Source organism: Triplophysa dalaica, chromosome 6, assembly GCF_015846415.1.
Source record: "Triplophysa dalaica isolate WHDGS20190420 chromosome 6, ASM1584641v1, whole genome shotgun sequence".
Taxonomy (NCBI): domain Eukaryota; kingdom Metazoa; phylum Chordata; class Actinopteri; order Cypriniformes; family Nemacheilidae; genus Triplophysa; species Triplophysa dalaica.
In genome coordinates, this window is record NC_079547.1 from 19,580,108 (window position 1) to 19,599,908 (window position 19,801).

Genomic DNA, 19,801 nt, shown 5'->3' on the forward strand with positions numbered 1-19,801 from the left:
TCTTGTAATTCAGCATTCTTTCTTCCCTGAAGGCTTCGATAATACAGATCACAGGTGTCCAGTTACTTCAAATTCAACAGGTTTTAAGTGAAACTCACTAGGATGTTGTTTTCAAGGAAGTAACAACGGCATTGTCGTGATCCAGACCTTAATAAACACCGCTAAGTAGGCTACATTTCACTTGGATCAGAGTAGAATCACTCAAGTCATTATGCATGTTTTGTAGATATCGAAGGAGACGAAAATAACTAGAAAGAGAGAGAGCGTTGCTTTACTGATAAGACATTTCTGTTTTATCTCTTCAAAACATGTTATAAAACAGGGGGATGATCCTACAAACTCTAGATACAAAGTTTCGATCTTGACACGGTCATGTTTAAAACTGAATGCTGTAGAAGGTTTTTGAACAATAAACCTGAGCACAGAAACAGAAGAGGCTTGAAGCTGGTTGGACCACGCCTTTAGTGTGGTATTCTCTTTGAGGATATTATTTTGAACCGGCAACCTACATACAGTCACTGGATAAAGGTGTCAAGCAAGACAGCTCCTCTCATATCACAGGTACGTTTTAACTGCATCTTGCCGCATTGTGTCATTATGGTTATTGTTGTGCAACATTACAAATACTTTAGTGTTCTTAAAAAATAAGTAACTGCCATGGTTTCAGCAAAATCCTGCCTATATTGAAGTTTTCTTATGAATTTTTAGCCGAGCATGCATGAAATGAGCAGACAAGTGACGACAAGAACACATTCACTTTTATAAGGATTATACTTCCCATTCGGTTAATGATGTTAGTTAAGCATTTATTAATAGATGTTATCTGATAACATTAGTTAATGCAGATGGAACTAACATGAACAATTGGCATTAACTAACATTAAAAAGATAATTCAATAACGAAAAAATATGTTGCTCATTGTTAGTACTGTTATCTGAACCATGTACTGTACAACTGTTAAAAAAATACAACCTTTTTCTAATTATCACCTTTGTTATCTGGAAAAGGTACCTTGAAGGTACTGTTTTGTTAGGGGATTCGATGTACGCAAAGGGGCCTTAGAATACAACAGCCAGGTTTTTGTACCTGGAGGAAAAAATTGAATCCACCAGGGTATATTACCCCATTAAAAGCTATTGTTCCTTTCTTCTGAGAGTGTAAGATATAAAACTAATTCCTAAAATATTCTTTAACTGAGGTATCAATATAGGTTTCATCTGGCGCACGTGCATGGGTCTAACTTAACTTCCGTTCTGTGTTTGGTTATAACAATTTATTTGATATAAAATTATACTAATATGAATTTATTATAATATTTTACTGTATATTAATTGTATTGAATTTAATAAAAACTACTAAAGGTTTGGGCCACATCACGTTTGTTTGTTGTTGCCACTGAAACATCTATAGGAGGAAAACCGGTTTGGGATGAGATATACACGACAACCTTTGTATTTGGTTTTTTAAGTGTGGGTTGTGCATTGTGAAAGGTCTTGAAATGTGTAGTGATGATGGCAGTAGTTTTGTTTCACTATTTCTCCAAAAGACAGTGATGAACACAGACTTTTCTTAAACAGTTGTGGGTTGCTTACAACGTATTACAAGTTTGCCAAAACACTGTAACTAATTAAAGAAGAGATTTTTTTTTTGCACATGTGAATTTGCAGTTCAGAAAGTTGTTTACTCATTATAATGAATCATTTAACATAAACCTCAATTGATCTATTAACTAAGTTTTGGAGATGGCTCCCAATGTTTTTTTACAACAAAATTTAGTAATGTCTTGGGTTAAAAAAATCTTTTTAAAGTGTTTTTATAACAGTAAAACCAGATGCAAATGGACATCTTATCAACATTGGTCCTATATTAGTGTTACCCAGTGGTACAAATTCATGCAAGAAACATGTGAGATAATGTGAAACTGTTCACAGATGCCCTTGATATGATCATTTTCATGGGGCCCAAACTTTAAACACGCACAGGCCCCATTTAACATAGTGTTGTAAACACAGCATATAACAATTACTTGTAGAAAGGAAAAGGTATTAAAACTAAAAATGTGTTGAGAAGTGTGTAAGCAATGCATTTCAAACCTTTATAAACAGTTTCCAAGAAATAACTATTTCTTGCTCTTTAGTGTAAAACTGCAAGAAAAGTTTGTTCAGTTCAGATGGGTTCCGGCATATCAACCCATATCAAAAGGAATACCTCGGCATGGTTATGATCCAAAGCACACCGCCAAACTAATGCAAGAGTAAAAAAGTAAAAGGCGTCACCTTTCCATGCCGAGTATGTAGCTTGACTTGAACCGAATGCCTTTGAGCTATTTTAAAAGAAAGGTAAAGAAACCTCTTCAGCAAACAGTTTCACAGCATCTCCCCCAAAGATTTTGCAACACTGATTTCTTACATGCCCCAGGAGGCTTGAATTAGTCATCAAGAACAGAGGAGGATTGAGGAAATAAAAGTTTTAATCTAAAGAACGGTAGCCTATGAACACTTGTTGTTTTTGGGGGTTCCTATTGTGGGTGTAGCTTATATTAAGTCCATTTTTTTTACTTATTGTAAGGTGTAAACTGCAAACTGATGTACTATAGGTGAAACGTTTGACTACAATGTGTGCAACATATTTCATCAGTTTTAAATGGAACATTTATAACAAGAAAAGAGTATAGTAAGTATTTCTTTAAATAACAATACAACACGAATTATACAAAATCCATTAATTTACAAATATATATGGTCAATTCCAGCGTGGATGTGACATTTTGCGTTGTGGACGTCGCATAAAATGCTCAGAGAATGAATTTGTTAAGATTATATTGAACCATCTGTTTATATTTTGCCGGACCGTTGTTGGTAGTCTAAACATCAAAAACGTCAGTCTATGAAAAATATATATATTTTTAAGAAAGGGAAAAAAACATGCGTTATGGATGTGACAAAAAAGGACGCAGTTTTTGGGAGACGATAAACTTTGTAGGATTTCTGTAAAATAAAATGCACAATCCTGAAGCAATAATACCCAATGAATGGAGTAGGGATGCCTCTTTATAGAACATCAAATAGTTACTTTATATTAATTTTTCGTGTGTACATTTATGAGGAATATGTAGCATTATGGATTTGACAATCCTGAAAATGGCACTTACCCGACTATGAAAAATCATGCACTAAAAATGAAACAAATGCTTAATTTGAAGAGAGATCTCACATGGGTACTTGAACCACCAAATGTTAAAATCTGCACTGTTACCATAGAAAAAACCGCTGGTAAAGACATACTTTTTTTGTGGTAAGGTTGACATTTTCAACAAATTGCCCATATGTGATATCTAGGATAATAAATGTAAGACACCTTCCGAAAAAGAGAAAGTGTCATACCAACCGTCTTCATCCACACAGCTCCATGGATCCAAAGGGCGGGTTGAACTTGAGGAATGGGGATGGTGCCTTAGTGCACCCCAAGAAACCTCACGAAAGAGAGCAGTGGGCCAGTAAGCTGGAGTTTCTCTTGGCCGTGGCGGGTCACATTATTGGCCTGGGAAACGTGTGGAGGTTTCCGTACTTGTGCTACAAGAATGGTGGAGGTGAGTATGAAGCACATTTTTTTATTTTACAGTGTGTAAGTTGCTGATTTTACTGTGAAATAAAAAAATTGTAGTCTTTCATATAGAAACTGCTTTTTTATGTTTATATTATATATATATATAGGAACGTATTTTGAGCAGGGGGTGTTGGATTTTTATTTTATTTTGCCAGGGCAGAAGTTATGACTGTGCCATGGGCGAGCCGCTTAAGTTTAATGTTAATAAATAACGTAGGCAAAAATGTGTTGCCTAAAGAATGATGCCAGTATAGGATACAGCATGGAAACAAACACATAAACGCATGTTATACAGTATGTATGACTATCGCGAAATAATAAACCATGGGCAAACCAGTCTCACGATTAAACACAACTGCATGCTGCACGGTGACAGCACTTAGAAATCAACCCGTACACATTCTGCATGTAAAGACCTTTTAGCCACGGTCTCAAATAAAGAAATAATTGTGTTCCATTACTGTTAGCCTTCATGCAAAACTCCAAAAGTGGCCTTTCTTTCTGGGTTGACACTGATGAACTCCTGCATGAGGTTGATGAGGATAGTTTTTGTGCCATATGGACAAGACCGCCCGTGACGTCATAAGACACTTATGTTGTCATTGTAACTGTAATGTTATAGAACAAAAACAGTCATGTTATTAATGTTTTCAATGCATATTAGTGAAAAGACACATTAAGGAAGGGATAATGTAAGCGCAGCCGGTTGTTATCGCAGAAATAAGCCCTGACAGTGTGATCAGGACCCAACGCGAAGCGGAGGCCTGCTTGTACATTATCCCGCTTATTACACAGCTAGAGTCGGTGTTTGAAATGGCGTTGTTCTTACACTTTCTCTAATCCAATCAAATATTGGTGGGCAGACCTATTGCAAATAGTCAATGCCTTTATTTATTTATTTCTGTCACTGTTTCAGATTTTCTCTTTCGCTCACAGCACCCCTATTTCCCGCGGCTATGCCTGTATACTTCTAATAAGGAGAATAAAAATGTTTTCATGAGCGTGAAATAATGTGGGCAAGCGTCTAACTGCAGCTGCACTGTTGATAGACATGGTCAACACTCATAGTATTTCCATTCTGTCATATAGGGGCATTTCTTGTGCCATATGTATTGTTTCTTATCACTTGTGGAATTCCACTGTTCTTTTTGGAAACATCATTGGGTCAGTTCACCAGTCAGGGTGGAATCACATGCTGGCGGAAGATCTGCCCACTTTTTGAAGGTAATCAAATTATAACGTTACAAACATTGATTTTCAGTATTTTATACCAAATTAGAAGAGAAGAATGCAATTATTTGATCTTTTTCAATATATTTTTCTCCAAATTGTAGATTTTAATATTTAAATTAAATTGGTCAATTATTATAATTTGCTGTAGGGTTTGTGAGACTATTGTCATGGATTACTACCAACATCAATAATGCTACTTTGCAGATATTTTAATAATTTCTATATAGAATAGAACAGAATAGAATACCTTATTATTGACATTATACGGCTTTACAACTAAATTTAGGCTCTCAAGTTAAAATACATACATACAAATTACACAGAGAATGTAAACAGTAAACAGCAAATGGAAATAGATGTGCAGTAGACAGTGCAAATGTAACAGTTATTAATACAAAAAGTACACAATAGCAATAGTGCAAATATGAACAGTAGTGATAGAAATTAAATATTAATAAATATACTGATACTTTGTGCTTTTAATATTTTATAGGGATTGGTTATGGCAGCCAAGTTGTCGTTCTCTATACTGGAGTCTATTACATCATCATTCTTGCTTGGGCATTCCTCTACCTCTTCTCTTCCTTTAGTTCAGAGCTTCCATGGGCCAGCTGCAAAAACTACTGGAACACAGGTACCGCAAACATTAACAGCTATTGCATTTGACCTTTTTCAGGTGTTATGTGATTTGAATTGTCGCCTTCTTTCACATAATAGAGCACTGCAAAGAGTTCATCAAGAGCAACGTTACCGATTATTTTCCAGAGAAAACCACATCTCCTGTTATTGAGTTTTGGGAGTAAGTTGACCGAACAGCTGATTCAGCTAATCACAAAGTCGAAATTAATTCCAAAGCCACATTTTCTTTATGCTTCCAGGAGAAGAATTTTGGGTTTGTCTGAGGGAATAGAACAGATTGGTAATGTTCGGTGGGACCTGGCTCTCTGCCTTCTGTTGGCCTGGATCATCTGTTACTTTTGCGTGTGGAAGGGAGTGAAGTCCACGGGCAAGGTGAGAACTTTTTACTTTTAATGTTTATAACTCGGCGAATAAAAAACAAGAATTTCCCATTTTAATGTATATATTATTCCTACATCTTCATTTGCTTTACATCTTACATTATCTTCATTATGACCTTAGCATTGTAAATACAATACTGTAGCACCACTACAGGAACAAACAGAAATGATCTTCCGTTTTCTATTCTTAGGTGGTCTACTTCACTGCTACCTTTCCTTATTTAATGTTAATAGTGCTGCTGGTGCGAGGAATCACTCTCCCCGGAGCAAAAAATGGGATCACGTTCTACCTCTACCCAGATCCAGCGCGTCTCACAGACCCTCAGGCACTTTTTTCCACTGTATTCCTTAAAATGTTTTTACTAAAAATATTCTAGAAGGAAGTCTGGTTTTTCCTCTAAGTTCTGTGTATTTTGCAAACATATTTGCTAATAGCCACTGTTTGTTTTGAGACATTTTCAAAATATTTTGTTTAAGGTGTGGATGGACGCAGGCAGCCAGATATTTTACTCTTATGGACTTTGTACCGGGGTACTGACCACATTGGGCAGCTACAATAAATATGACAACAACTGCTACAGGTACTTTAGATTATCTAGTGGCACACAGTGATGTATCTTTAGTTTGATGCTGAGGAATATATATATATATTTTTAAATAAATGTATTTAATAAATAGGTAAATAAATGAGTCATATAATTGTCCATGCTTTTCTTTTGCTTTTTTGCTTTCAGAGACTGTGTATATTTGTGTCTGCTCAACAGCATTACCAGCTTTGTGGCTGGCTTTGCTATATTTTCTGTCCTGGGCTTTATGGCAGATGAACAGGGGATGGATATTTCAATGGTGGCTGAGTCAGGTAAAGCCAAACTTAGGGCTTGAGGTCTTATATAAACCTTTAACATTTTGAAATAGTTTTGGCCTTTACAATTTCAATTAGCTACTGAAAGTAATTCAGTAGTTTTTTGCATTTTACACTTACATGCTTAAAGGTCCAGTGTGGAATGTTTTGTAGGATCTATTGACAGAAATGCAATGTATAATTGCAAAATATATAATGATGTCTTCAGAGGTAAGACCTTATGTAATGAAGCTTCATGTGTTTATTACCTTAGTATGAGCTATTTCTATCTATATACACCGCGGGTCCCCTTACATGGAATTCACCATGTTGTTTCTACGGTAGCTCTAAACAGACAAACTGCTCTACAGTGCGCATTTCGTAAATATAAATGATTTCCTTTGGTGAGACGACATCTTAGTCCTGTGTCTGCCACCGTAATGCTTCGAAAGGGAGTCAGCCATTGGTTGCAATTCACAACCTCACATTAGATGCTGCTAAATTTCATACACTGGACCTTTAATGGACATGTCAAGATTTTCAAAAGAATTATTTTTTTTATTAATGACTTGTGATGTTTGTGGTAGGTCCTGGTTTGGTGTTCATTGCTTACCCCCGTGCTGTGTCTCTGATGCCCCTCCCTCAGTTATGGGCAGTCTTCTTCTTCATCATGATCATATTCTTGGGATTGGATAGTGAGGTAAAACAATTCAGTAACAGCAACACAGCACTTTAACATTAAAAAATTATGATTAACTAAAATTATGATTAACTTAACACAGATATAATAGATTTTTTGTTCACTCATGTAAGTTGCTATGGATAAAAGTGTTTGCCAGATGCCTAAATGTTAATGACTGTATTAGGCATGTGAATATTTTAAGGTTCCATTTATGACAAAAAAGTGTTGACTGCTTTATGCCTTGCTCTATACAAATTGTCTGGTTCGTAGACATACACATCTAAATCATATTTCAATGGTACCACCATATTGGGAATTGGAATATTGGGATGTGAACGGTATAGCTGAATTTTGCACTGGTCTATTATATATATATTTTTGTCAGGGATTGTGAAAACTCACACTAGTAAAGCCTTTAGAAATGTTTTCGTTAAAGCATCTCTTTTTCTATTACTTCGTCAGTTTGTGTATCATGAAGCTCTGGTAACATCTATCACAGATATGTATCCCTCCTTCTTCCAAACTGGACATCGGCGTAAATTTCTTCTCCTGTTTATATGCGCTGCCAGCTTCCTTGTTGGCCTGCTAATGGTAACAGAGGTATAAAAGTCACGCTTGAGTACACAACACAAAATGGTAATGACACATTTCATTTTAATAGACAACATTTTGATTGGTTGTTGTGTGTCTGGTACTCTCAGGGCGGTCTGTACGTTTTCCAGTTGTTTGACTACTACGCATGCAGTGGAATGACACTTCTTACTTTTGGCATATTACAGTCTATCTGTGTTGGATGGGTTTATGGTAAAAACATTACAAACTTTGTTTTTCGTTTTTGAGTTTGATATTTAGAGACAGAAAGCATGTGTTGAAAGTTTTGAGATCTTTACTGGAGTTTACCTAACAGTACTTTCATTTTAAAAATAACATAGATTTTTGCTAATTAAGTGTAAAACAGAAATTTCAAACATGACAGTTATTTGTAACATATCATTTTCACTTGTGTTTTGTATTTTAGGTGCAGATCGTCTGTATGATGGAATCGAGGACATGATTGGACACCGGCCCTGGCCGTTCATGAAGTGCTGCTGGAAATATCTAACACCAGCTATATGCACAGTGAGTATCAAGTCTAACACGTTTTAAAATGCCCCAAGGTTGTGAGTTTAATTCCAACACAAATGATTTCAAGATTCTTTGGATAAGAATGTAAATGTTGTATATATATGTGTACTGTATTTATGGATACCGCCCTCAGAGCAACACCTAGACCTTAAGTAAGAATCCACTCCTGCATTTGCCACCTGTCGGTCTGTGCCTGAAACCTGTCACTTGTGTCTGTCTTTATACTGACAGTGCTTCAAAACAAACACTTTTCTCATGTGGATTTGACTTATTGTGACAACATTCAAACTCAACTGATAGGTCCCTGTTACGAATTATCACCTCTCCTGTGTATTTAGGGAACATTTATCTTCTCCCTGATTAAATACACCCCTCTGAAGTTCAACAATGTGTATGAGTACCCCTGGTGGGGTTACGCCATTGGGGCTTTCTTCACACTTTCTTCCACTCTGCTGGTTCCACTGTGGATGATTTATTTGGTTTGCACTACGCCTGGTTCTATGCGACAGGTACAGATTTAACATTTTAGTCATTTTTAAAGTTTTAAAAGGTGTGTTGTGCTTGTGGATTGAAAGATGCAACCGGGCCTCTTAGAGCTTACAGTATGTAAAATAATACATGTTTGGAACAATATAAATCTAAGTACTAAGAATATCATTTATGTTTTTATTAGCTATTAGGATTATATAATTTATCTATTATAATTTGCAATTTTCCTTTTTATCAGAGAGTAAGAGTCTTATGTACACCTGCTAAAGACCTGCCAGATCCTAAATGTCCTAAAAAGGAGCGAAACAGTCAGACTTTTGAGACCTTCACAGACCTGCTGACCTTACGTACTGTTCACACACCAAACTCAATTCATCCAGCAGACATCATCTAACTGTCCAGCATTTCTGTCCGCAGTCCTGTGAACTCTCAAAGTAACACAGAAAACATTGTTTTGTTTACACAACATCTAAAAAACTGGGAATAGTAATGCGACTTGAATGTCAATAAAAATGTTTTTCTCATAAAGTTTAGGTTCAATAATGTAACTGTTTTTGAAATGTTCATGCAGTACCTGTGAGTCAATATGGAGCACAGGTGCAGATATGTCTGTGTGTGTGTGTGTGTGTGTGTGTGTGTGTGAGTGCGTGTGTGTGTGTTTGCTTGTGTGCGTATCTTTGTGTGTGTGTGTGTGTATGTTTAAAATATCGCCATGTAATAAGCAGTAAGAGGGAAATGCTTTTTACTGTTTTTTAAAAACTCTGACCTGTATAATAGGCTTCATGTTTTAAAATGTACCTAGTGTACAAATGTACAGCAGTGAAATACTATTTTGTGGAGCAGAACTGTTTCTTTTTGCACTCTCAATAAACCTGTTTAAGACAAGTTATTTTATCTAATTAAAATGAATATAAAATGATGTATTTAAAACGATGGTGCAACTCTACGTTCAACAAAAAAACAAATGAAGTGTCGTTCTTGCGACATCTACTGGACAAGAAAGTTTCTGTTTCGCTTTTGCAGGGTTATCAATATAAGCATTGCAATAGTGCATTCTTACATTAAACAACATAAAATGAACATAGGTCAACATAACATAGGATAACAGATATATGAAACACGATAATTTAAATAAATAAAAATTAAATGTGAAGAGTCACACAGGAAAAGGGGAAAGTATACTTTTAATGTCTTTCACCATAAATATTATAATATGATTAATTTTATTTATATTTATTGTATTATAATATAAAAATATATTTTCATTATTAATATATTTAAACAAATATTTCAGACCATCTAAATATTTTCACCTTAAATACATGATATTTCATATCTTTAACTAAAACTTATCGTTTTTTATCTTGTGATAATTTTTTTCAATATATTTGTGTAGTTTTATATAGTTTATACGTTTTTACTGTAGTATTTTCATTCAGAAAATAGTTTTTTTACAGTGTAATTTAGTATAATGGCAATAGGCTCGAAAATATGTACCATGTGGATCAGTGTGACCATATGATGTGACCTTATATATTGCTTTCGCAATGAGCTTCCTTTGCACCCAAGCAATAAAGTTATTTAAATTTATTTTGATATCACCTTAAAAATAAAAATTTGGCTTTTCTTTGGATCTATAATTCTATAAATCTAATAATCCTTTTTAAAATATAGCATTTGTCTATGTTAATTATGTAACCTACTGTATGAAGTGTAGAAATGCAAATTTTACATAGTATGGCAAACATTCTATATGTTCCTAATCAATGAGTGAAATGTGTTTTACCTTAAAATAAACTACTGATCTACATATATAAACGGGCTATAGGGTGCAGTAACAGCAGGTAGACAGTTGCCTTAGACACTGACCTGGTTTGATAGGAAAAGCTTCTGTCGATGGTGGATGATGGCATCCTTCCAAACCATCTCTTTCAAAGCCAAACATACTGTTAATCCCTGTGATGGGATGTGTGACTTCTCACGCCTCGTACTTATTGAATATTTTCCCTCCGACCTGCACAACTAGTTCCCCTAAACTTTTTTTTACTTGACCAGCAGTTTTGTCTCATTCGTCAGTGAAAATATCAAAACCAAGAACCAAGCTGTCTAACATGTTGACATTTACAGTATCTGTGTGTGTGTGTTGTGTTTTAATAAACATGTAATATATATTGTTTTTGATGGTGTGTGCATCTCTAAATTTGCAATTGGATTCTGTTGTAGAATATTGTTCAGCTTTTGAGAAGTCCAGGCATATGTGTGTATGTCAGTACATGTGCCAGCGTTTGTTCAAAGGTAAAGCATACCATTCTAAATTCTACACTTATGTTTTCCCCAGAAGCCCATGGATAAAATAAATAAAGCAGTAGAAACTGTTTCTGTCAATTTATTTGGGAAACTAGCTGTGAGTTCTCCTGGAGAATCATGTTTAATTTATCTAATCCGGTGACATGCTCTGGATCAGAAACTAATTCAGATTAATTACTGAAAGAAATTCAATTACGACACCTAATACAATTATTTGGAAATTTAAAAGGGAACAGAGGAGCTTTAACTTTGAGTTAAAGTCTCAGTGTCGAGACATTCGGATGTGCTCTAACCTCGCCGGGAAGCGGTGTGATAGAGGGAATATATACCACAAAAGGGATTTTATCGAAACTTCTGCGGTCTTCAAATCGAAAGGACTGATGGACATCTTAACAACATCTAGGTTGACCTGTTAGGATGTAGAGGAGTCTTTTTTCCAGAAACATGCAGGGGCTTTTAAGTTTGAAACAAAATATTATGTAGATTGTATCAATCTATAAATTATACACTGTACACACAATATAAATGTTAACTTTCATGTAATGCTTACGTTCAGTACTTTAATTCAGTTTCAAGGACCTATTTAAAATGGTTGATTTTTTTTGTAGTTCTTTCTTGAAAATAGGAATACTAGCAGTGCTTTATATAGGAAACATCTATTTTACAAAATAGAAATACAGGGACATTTCTAAAGCGATTGAATGTAGATGTTGTTGTGTGTTTTATTTGCTGCCTTAATTATAAATGGACCAGATGTCATGGGCATGCTTTGGTTTGGCTCTGACCGTCCAACATACTAAGGAGTTTCTTACTGTGCACAAAGTGTGAATCCAATCAGTTAGGATTGAAGCATTAGGAGAGGATGGAATCGCCTATGGTGTTAAGAGCTTGTCAGTGATTTCTGTGCCTGTAATGAGATCATCACAAGCTACTTGTAGTTGAAAATCCTTCTTGAAGGTGTTGACATACTTCAGTGATGTTGATCTGACAGATGGGAGGCTCCTTCCTGTTTGTCCAAACTCAATGTTCTGTATAAGCTAACATGTTTCTTGAGCTTTGACATCCAAAAAGGACATTCTGTTTCAATCACAGCATTATTTAAGTTTGATTGTGCATTTACACGTATAAGCTTGCTAGTTGGTGCAAAACAGATGGCACTTAAAAGCACATTATGGAATTTAAGCGATGAAAGTTTATTTATGTCATGAACATCGGCCAAATGTCTGTTTCATGGGCCGTTGTAAAATCTGACTGCTGCATCAGACTCTTAATGGGAGCTCCATAAATCTCGGTTTTAATTTATATCATATTCAATTGATATAATAGTCTGTTGTTAGCGGTACATTAGGATTTTTTTAAGTCTGAAAAATGAATAGTGACACAGTGTTTGCATTTCAGAATGCTATATGAGGAGCAAATGTATTTTGTGGCATTAGTCCGTTGTAATGGGCTTTATCTGGATTAGAGTTGGAATGCATTCCAAGAGATGGTCCAAGAGAAAACCCAAGGAATACAGAGTTAGGCTACAATATCTGCAATATGAAAAACAATGAACACATCTGCCTCTGAAAAGATGCTTTTCTGAAAATTGGTTTGTGAAAACAAAAACAAAGTTAAAAAAAAATCATAAACAAAGACGTTTGACAAAACTAGTCACTAAAATATAGTTTGACTTAAACATAAATTGTTTATTTTATTGTATTATTTTTGCCTCAATTTATGTGCAGATAGGCTTTACAAGTCATTTCATCTCATTGTTTTAAATTTGTACACTTAAATTATCACAAACTTCAAAACGTACAAAATAACATTTAAGCTATTTCAAGTTACAGAAACTCACCAAAAATTTAAAATAGTAACACAGTTACACCGTTTGACATTGTTAGTAAGTTTGGATAAAAGCAGCTTTTAAATTAATAAATGTATGTATATTTATGTTAATCAATGAAGCTCATCGCTGTAATTTGAACTGTCCCTTTAACTGTAGTCCTAACATGAGAACTAGATATAGCCTATTTACTGTAAAACATATGGGGAAGTTTCCCAGTCAGGGATTAGACTAGTCCTAGATTTAAATAAATGTAAGAGCTGTCCAAACTGAAAACAACTTGCACTGACATATCTTAAATTACATCAGTGCCTTTGCGTTTTCTCAAAAAGCACACAAGTAATGTTTTAGGAAGTTCTATTTGCTAAAACTGCTTAACTACTTGCTAATTAAACTAAGGCCTAGTCCTGGTTTAAAATAATCCCAGTCTGTGAAACTCCCCCATAGAGCCTGATTTACTAAACTTAATTTAGAATATTTTGAACTCATTTTAATTTTGTATGCCCTTAAATCTCATGTTTTCAACTTGTATTCTTAAGTAATGGAAACTAAAATGTATAAATTTACAAACTATAGTTTCAAATTCACCAAACATTGTCTATTGTCCTTTAAGTAGCCTTACATATTTCCCAGTTTCACATTTCAGATCTTATTTGTCACAGAATGACCTCACATCCATTTTTAACATAATGCCTTTCAATCAAGGCAACATCCCAAAATCTATTCTTCAGCACAATGGTAAAACCACCAATGTAACCAAAACTCTTTATATATCAATACATCAGAGTCCTAAACAATAAAAAGACTATTTCTCTTGTTATGTTAAAAATGCAATTCTACATTTTTTTTTCAGTGTCATGCAAGGCATGATGGGAAATCATCTGCCCAGTCATGTCTTTATAACGTTTAATCTAATTTTTAAAAGAAAGGAAATGAAATAGTATGTCAAAAGAACACAGATCTCAAAAGCCTTGTCAAGTTTTTTTCAAGAAAATACATACAACATTTTATTCTTAAAAATATACAGTGTGTGTGCTTTGACATTAAGTTGGTTACTCGAAATATAAAAGCAAAATACCAAATTTTCTTTTTACAATTACAAACCCACGGATTAATTTTTCTCAGTGTTGAAATAAATTAAACCACATATTATTACGAATAAGGTGCTGTGAGTCATGTAATTGCTTGAACAACATGAGGCTGGACAAAAAAGGATAAAGGTCAGAAAATGTGTACAAATTAGACCTATTATATCAAGTAGGGAGTTGTAATTTAGCCAGAAGCTTTGTAAACACATACTGTATGTGGTTCTGGCATTTAACACAAATACTATATATGGAATGCACCATCTATACCCATATATAAACTTTCCATATGAAAACTGACTACTGTTTATCTCTTTAGGAGCTTAACCCAGGGCCACATCCTTTCTGACAGTTGTTTAAATTCAACAGTAATAGAATATAGATTCTCACTTTAGAAATGGCATCTTTCTAATAATCTCATGAACTGAATATAGCAATAGTGAACTATCCCTTTTAGCAGTTTTTTCTGGTAGACAAAAAACATCCACTGTAAAACTTTTCTGTAGTTTTTGCAGCAGGTTTGCCAGTAATTTACTGTAGATTTAATTACTACTTAATTGACTTTCCAGTTAGTATTGCTTTCAATTACTTTAATCAAAATTAAAACACTTTGACTTTTGAGATTTAAAATGAGCAAGCAGAGACTGGCACTAGCACAGCAACACTGCAAAAAAAACATTCTTCCTATGCATTTTTCTCTTGTTTTCTAATTTTTTTTAAACTTCTTCAATTAGGATAGATATAAATTACAAGAAAAATGACCCAAGATATTTTGTATTATTTTATAAAAGAAAAATATATAAACTAGGTAAGTATTTGCATAAAACAAAATTTACAGTAAGTTACTGGAAAACCTGCTGCGTAATTACGGCAAAGTTTTACGGTGATGTTTACAGCATCAAAACAATACTAGCCAAACAACATACGATTAAAGGTACAGTTTACCCCAAAAAATGTATTCTGTCATCAATTATACACCCTCATGACGTTCAGAATTTGCACATGATTCTTTCTCCTGTGGAACACAAGAGAAGATATTTTAAGAAATGTCTCCAGTGGAAGTCGATGAGGTCCGATGTTGTTTGGTTAGTAATGTTTTTCAAACTACATTCTTTTGTCTTTTGCAGAAAAAAGAAAGTCATACTGGTTTGTTATCAGGGTGATCAAATGATGAAAGAATTTTCATTTGTGGGTGAACCATCACTATCACAAATATCAAGAGCGAAAGGGTGAATTTAAAAAAGCAACGTTCAAGCAAGTTTCATGTGCTGAAAATTGAATAAGCAGGCTAATGATTAGACTATAAGCTGTTGCTTTTCTTTCCTTCCTGATCTGGCCACTTGCTGTTAATCTCTCAGAAAGGTATAAAAACCACAAGGGTCACCATAGGAATAGACAGAAGACCAGTGATTTGCTTTTCTTCACTTCATTGCTGTCTGACCTCCCTATCAATACGATTTATTCTGCGCAAGGATGAACGGGACAGAGGGGAATAACTTTTACATCCCGATGTCCAATAGGACAGGGCTCGTGCGGAGCCCCTTTGAATATACTCAGTATTATTTGGGTGAGCCGTGGGAATTCAAACTACTGGCAGTTTATATGTTTTTTCTCATCTGTTTGGGCCTCCCTGTCAACGGTCTGACGTTGCTAGTAACAGCTCAGCACAAAAGGCTCAGACAGCCATTAAACTTTATTTTGGTTAATCTTGCTGTGGCTGGAATGATCATGGTCGTCTTTGGATTTACTATCACACTCGCTTCTGCTGTTAATGGTTACTTTGTCTTTGGACCATTGGGATGCGCTATTGAGGGTTTCATGGCAACGCTTGGAGGTAAGTTCAAAACGTTTGTTTGAATTTGATGGTAGTTCCCTAAAATCTCAATTATGTTTTTCTTCTTTGATATTTCTCTAGGTCAAGTCGCTCTTTGGTCACTCGTGGTGCTCGCTGTTGAAAGGTATATTGTTGTGTGTAAGCCCATGGGTAGCTTCAAATTCACATCTTCACATGCTTTGTCAGGAATTGCCTTCACTTGGATCATGGCAGCTAGCTGCGCTGTTCCCCCACTTGTGGGATGGTCCAGGTTAGTACTGCACATCCTTGAACTTACATTTTTACTAACGTCTTTAATAAAAGTCACTTTACTAAAATGTTTCTCATGATCCTAAAAGTAATTTGATCTAAATGTGAATGTTAAAAATGATTTTTGTAGTAAAATATGATTGTGCCTATACATTGAACCATAACCTTATTTATTTTAAAATCAACACAGCCACAAAAATTATGCATACATACTTTTTCAGATTTTAACTTTAACCAAATTAGAAAAAAGATAAACAGCACTGGCAAATAATTTTTGAAAAGATGCTATTTGTTTTTTGTAAAAAAACATGTTTATCTAGAATAAATATTAAATCTCTGAGGTTGAAATGTATTATTTAGTAAACAGTGGGTTACACAGATTCAACACAAGGGTTATTTATTTTACTACAAAATAAAATGTAGGGCTGTCAAATGATTCATTGCGATTAATCGCATCCAGCATAAACGTAAGTGTTTACATAACATATTCCTGTGTACTGTGAATATTAATTTTGTATTTACTGTATATAAAATGAATCAAATGTTTACATAATTTAAATTATTCGTAAAAATAAATAAAAACATGTCAATATTTCCTCATATTTCCTCATGTGTGTGTATGTGTTTATAAATACAAAATAAATGTGCACAATACACATAATCATGTAAACACAAACTTTAATTCTGGATGTGATTAATCGTGGTTAATTGTTTGACTTTTCACTGCACTTGGACCGAATAATGGGAAAGCAGCCACGTAAGGGTTCAGACTATGTGATAATCTCTGAGTGAGACTTCAAGAAAAGGGTTGATAAAATGCATGCATACATTTTTGCAAATTCCTAGAAAGGTTTGATTGATCGTTAGAGTAATTCCCTAAATTATCTGTGTGTTATCCATAGATTTGATAAGTTAACTTTAATTAAGTTAATATTATGAGTATTACTGTGCGTACAGTTTCTATACTGTCAGTATTTGATTGGTGTCAAACCCATGAACTTGATAAATCCACTTAATTTAACTCTGCTAATGAGTCTATCAAGATAACACATTTTCATTTACAAACCTGCCTAAAAATCAGATTTGTTTGTTTACACACAGGTATATTCCTGAAGGAATGCAGTGCTCATGCGGACCAGATTATTACACATTAAACCCTGAATATCACAATGAATCATACGTTGTGTACATGTTCGCCTGTCACTTCTTTGTTCCTGTTACAATAATATTCTTCACATACGGATGCCTTGTGTGCACTGTGAGAGCGGTGAGTTTTTGTCTATTTTTTACATATTTTCCAACCATAGTTCTTACACTTTATTAGACGAACTATACTCTCTGTTAGGCTGCAGCTCAACAGCAAGACTCAGCATCTACTCAAAAAGCTGAGAAGGAAGTGACACGTATGGTCATCCTGATGGTTTTGGGTTTCCTGGTGGCATGGACCCCTTATGCTAGTGTGGCAGCTTGGATTTTCTTAAATAAGGGAGCTGCCTTCAGTGCTCAGTTCATGGCTGTTCCTGCTTTTTTCTCAAAGAGCTCCTCAATATTCAACCCCATTATCTATGTGCTGCTAAACAAGCAGGTATTCACTAAATCTCCAACTCACTAAGTGTTATTTTCCTCACCATAAGAGCTATATTGTAGCATACTAATACTATTTCATTCTCTCCTAGTTCCGGAGCTGCATGTTGACCACTCTTTTCTGTGGCAAGAACCCGCTCGGTGATGACGATGCTTCTTCTGTTTCAACAAGCAAAACAGAGGTGTCCTCAGTTTCTCCGGCATAACAGAAAATTGTCTATGCACCCGAGACTTACTCCCCTTCTTACTTGTTCTTGTCATGTACAGTTAATGTACAGTCATTGAACTCACGGTTAGCTGAGACAACCAATAGGATTATAAGATCAGTTCTGACAGCAGCAGGAACAACACTTACTTTTCAGTGGGCAAGACACAACAAGATAAAGATAAGACGAAGATCTATTTAATCCGATCTGCAAAGGTGCTCGTCTCTATTAAACGCTAACCTGACTTCTCTGGCTAAAGAAATAACATGTTTAAACTGTTTAACTTGCTTCTCCATCGTGGCAAAAAGCAAGCCTGTTTGTCTTATAAATGGTGATGGATGTTCAGACATTGAAATGCAGCTGATTCATTTTTTGTATATTTTTTTGTAAAATAGTTCAATAAACAATTGCATGCAAACAGCTTGTATAGTTTCATTACATTATATTTACAAATCTCATTCCACACATTGAGATTTATTCTATTCTACGATCAAAATACCAATTTCTATTTAAATGAATAGCAGCAATACAGAATACTATATAGTATAGGGACAATTGCCCAATTGTGCTACAAAATGCTTAAATTGTTTTCTCCTGGCAGTGTCACACTTAAATTGCTTAGGTTTGAGATCTGAATTCATTGCCTATTTCCAAACATTAAAGCTCAGCTGTGCTTCTCAAATATTGTGTAAGTGGTATCGTTTTTAAACTCAAAGAAATCAAGAGTTTGACTTGATACGCCATCGGCTAGAACAAAAATGTTTAATGTGTTCAGTTACAAAAATACTCACAAGTAAGATTTCGTTTCAGCTGAAACAATACGCTAGTTCCTTTTGAATAGTGAAAACAAAATAATGACCTAAAATTAATAAAATGGCCATATTTGTGCTGATGCTGTTTGTTTAATGTGGGCTAATGGTTGGGGATGCAGCTGGCAAACATGCTCCGCTTCATGGGATCAGTGTAAGTCATACCAATACACAAGCGGCCGTGTGTCAGTTTGCATTTATGCGTTTGGCAGACGCTTTTATCCATAGTGACTTACATTGCATTATCCTTTACATTTATACATAGGTATGTGCAATCCTCTTGGATCAAACCCACAACCTTGCGTTGATAACTCAATGCTATTACCACTGAGCTACAGGAAAGCTGAATGAACCAGAACTGAATCACAATGTAGGAGAGGTGATGTGAGTCTTAACATAAAAAACTTTGCACTTAAAGCAATGTCTACTGGCACACATACAGATTAACTATACACAATATCTGAACAGCATGCACACAAATATATTACAGTGAATCACAGTATATGAAAAAGGCTGTCAAACAAAGCAAAAGCGATCCAGGGGGTCCATAACCTTTAAAGAAATAAGAAAATGTCAGAAGTACATATAGAATGGCATCATGGCAAATTCAACTTTAATGGTCACAAAGCACCCTTTCACAACAGATGTATTTCTCTCTACGGTTTCCTACAAGTGAAGCATAATGTAGCTACACACTTGATGTAGCCATTTTTTATCCCACAATCCTCTGCACTTGATTCCGCATCAGTTGAAGCATAAAATGGTATCTGATACATTATTTAAATAAAGAAATAAAGATGTCTCCTCTTTTCCCCAGTAAAGCATTGCATTTATTTAACGTTTGCTTGGTTATATTTTAGCAGATGTTTTTAGTACAGATGGAATTTACATGAAATCTTTTTA

General features: G+C 34.9%; 2 protein-coding genes across 3 annotated transcripts; both read left to right on the top strand.

The window, feature by feature from the left end:
* The first annotated feature begins 346 nt into the window (after nt 1–346).
* Nucleotides 347–9,881, top strand: slc6a22.2 (solute carrier family 6 member 22, tandem duplicate 2). Of its 2 annotated transcripts, none has more exons than XM_056750514.1 (15): nt 347–561; nt 3,340–3,590; nt 4,697–4,831; nt 5,334–5,474; nt 5,558–5,639; nt 5,719–5,851; nt 6,051–6,185; nt 6,337–6,440; nt 6,594–6,718; nt 7,288–7,400; nt 7,845–7,982; nt 8,084–8,186; nt 8,401–8,501; nt 8,846–9,016; nt 9,235–9,881. In XM_056750514.1, the coding sequence occupies exons 2-15, from the start codon at nt 3,410–3,412 to the stop codon at nt 9,388–9,390; spliced, it is 1,818 nt and encodes a 605-aa protein (XP_056606492.1). In that variant the 5' UTR covers nt 347–561; nt 3,340–3,409; the 3' UTR covers nt 9,391–9,881. The 2 variants fall into 2 exon arrangements, with proteins under 2 accessions (XP_056606492.1, XP_056606491.1); XM_056750513.1 differs by having other exon boundaries at nt 3,406–3,590.
* Nucleotides 9,882–15,689: 5,808 nt separating this feature from the next.
* On the top strand, nt 15,690–18,371 carry LOC130424363 (green-sensitive opsin-3). The gene is made up of 5 exons (XM_056749955.1): nt 15,690–16,050; nt 16,132–16,300; nt 17,401–17,566; nt 17,645–17,884; nt 17,976–18,371. The coding sequence occupies exons 1-5, from the start codon at nt 15,690–15,692 to the stop codon at nt 18,087–18,089; spliced, it is 1,050 nt and encodes a 349-aa protein (XP_056605933.1). The 3' UTR covers nt 18,090–18,371.
* The last annotated feature ends 1,430 nt before the right edge of the window (nt 18,372–19,801 follow it).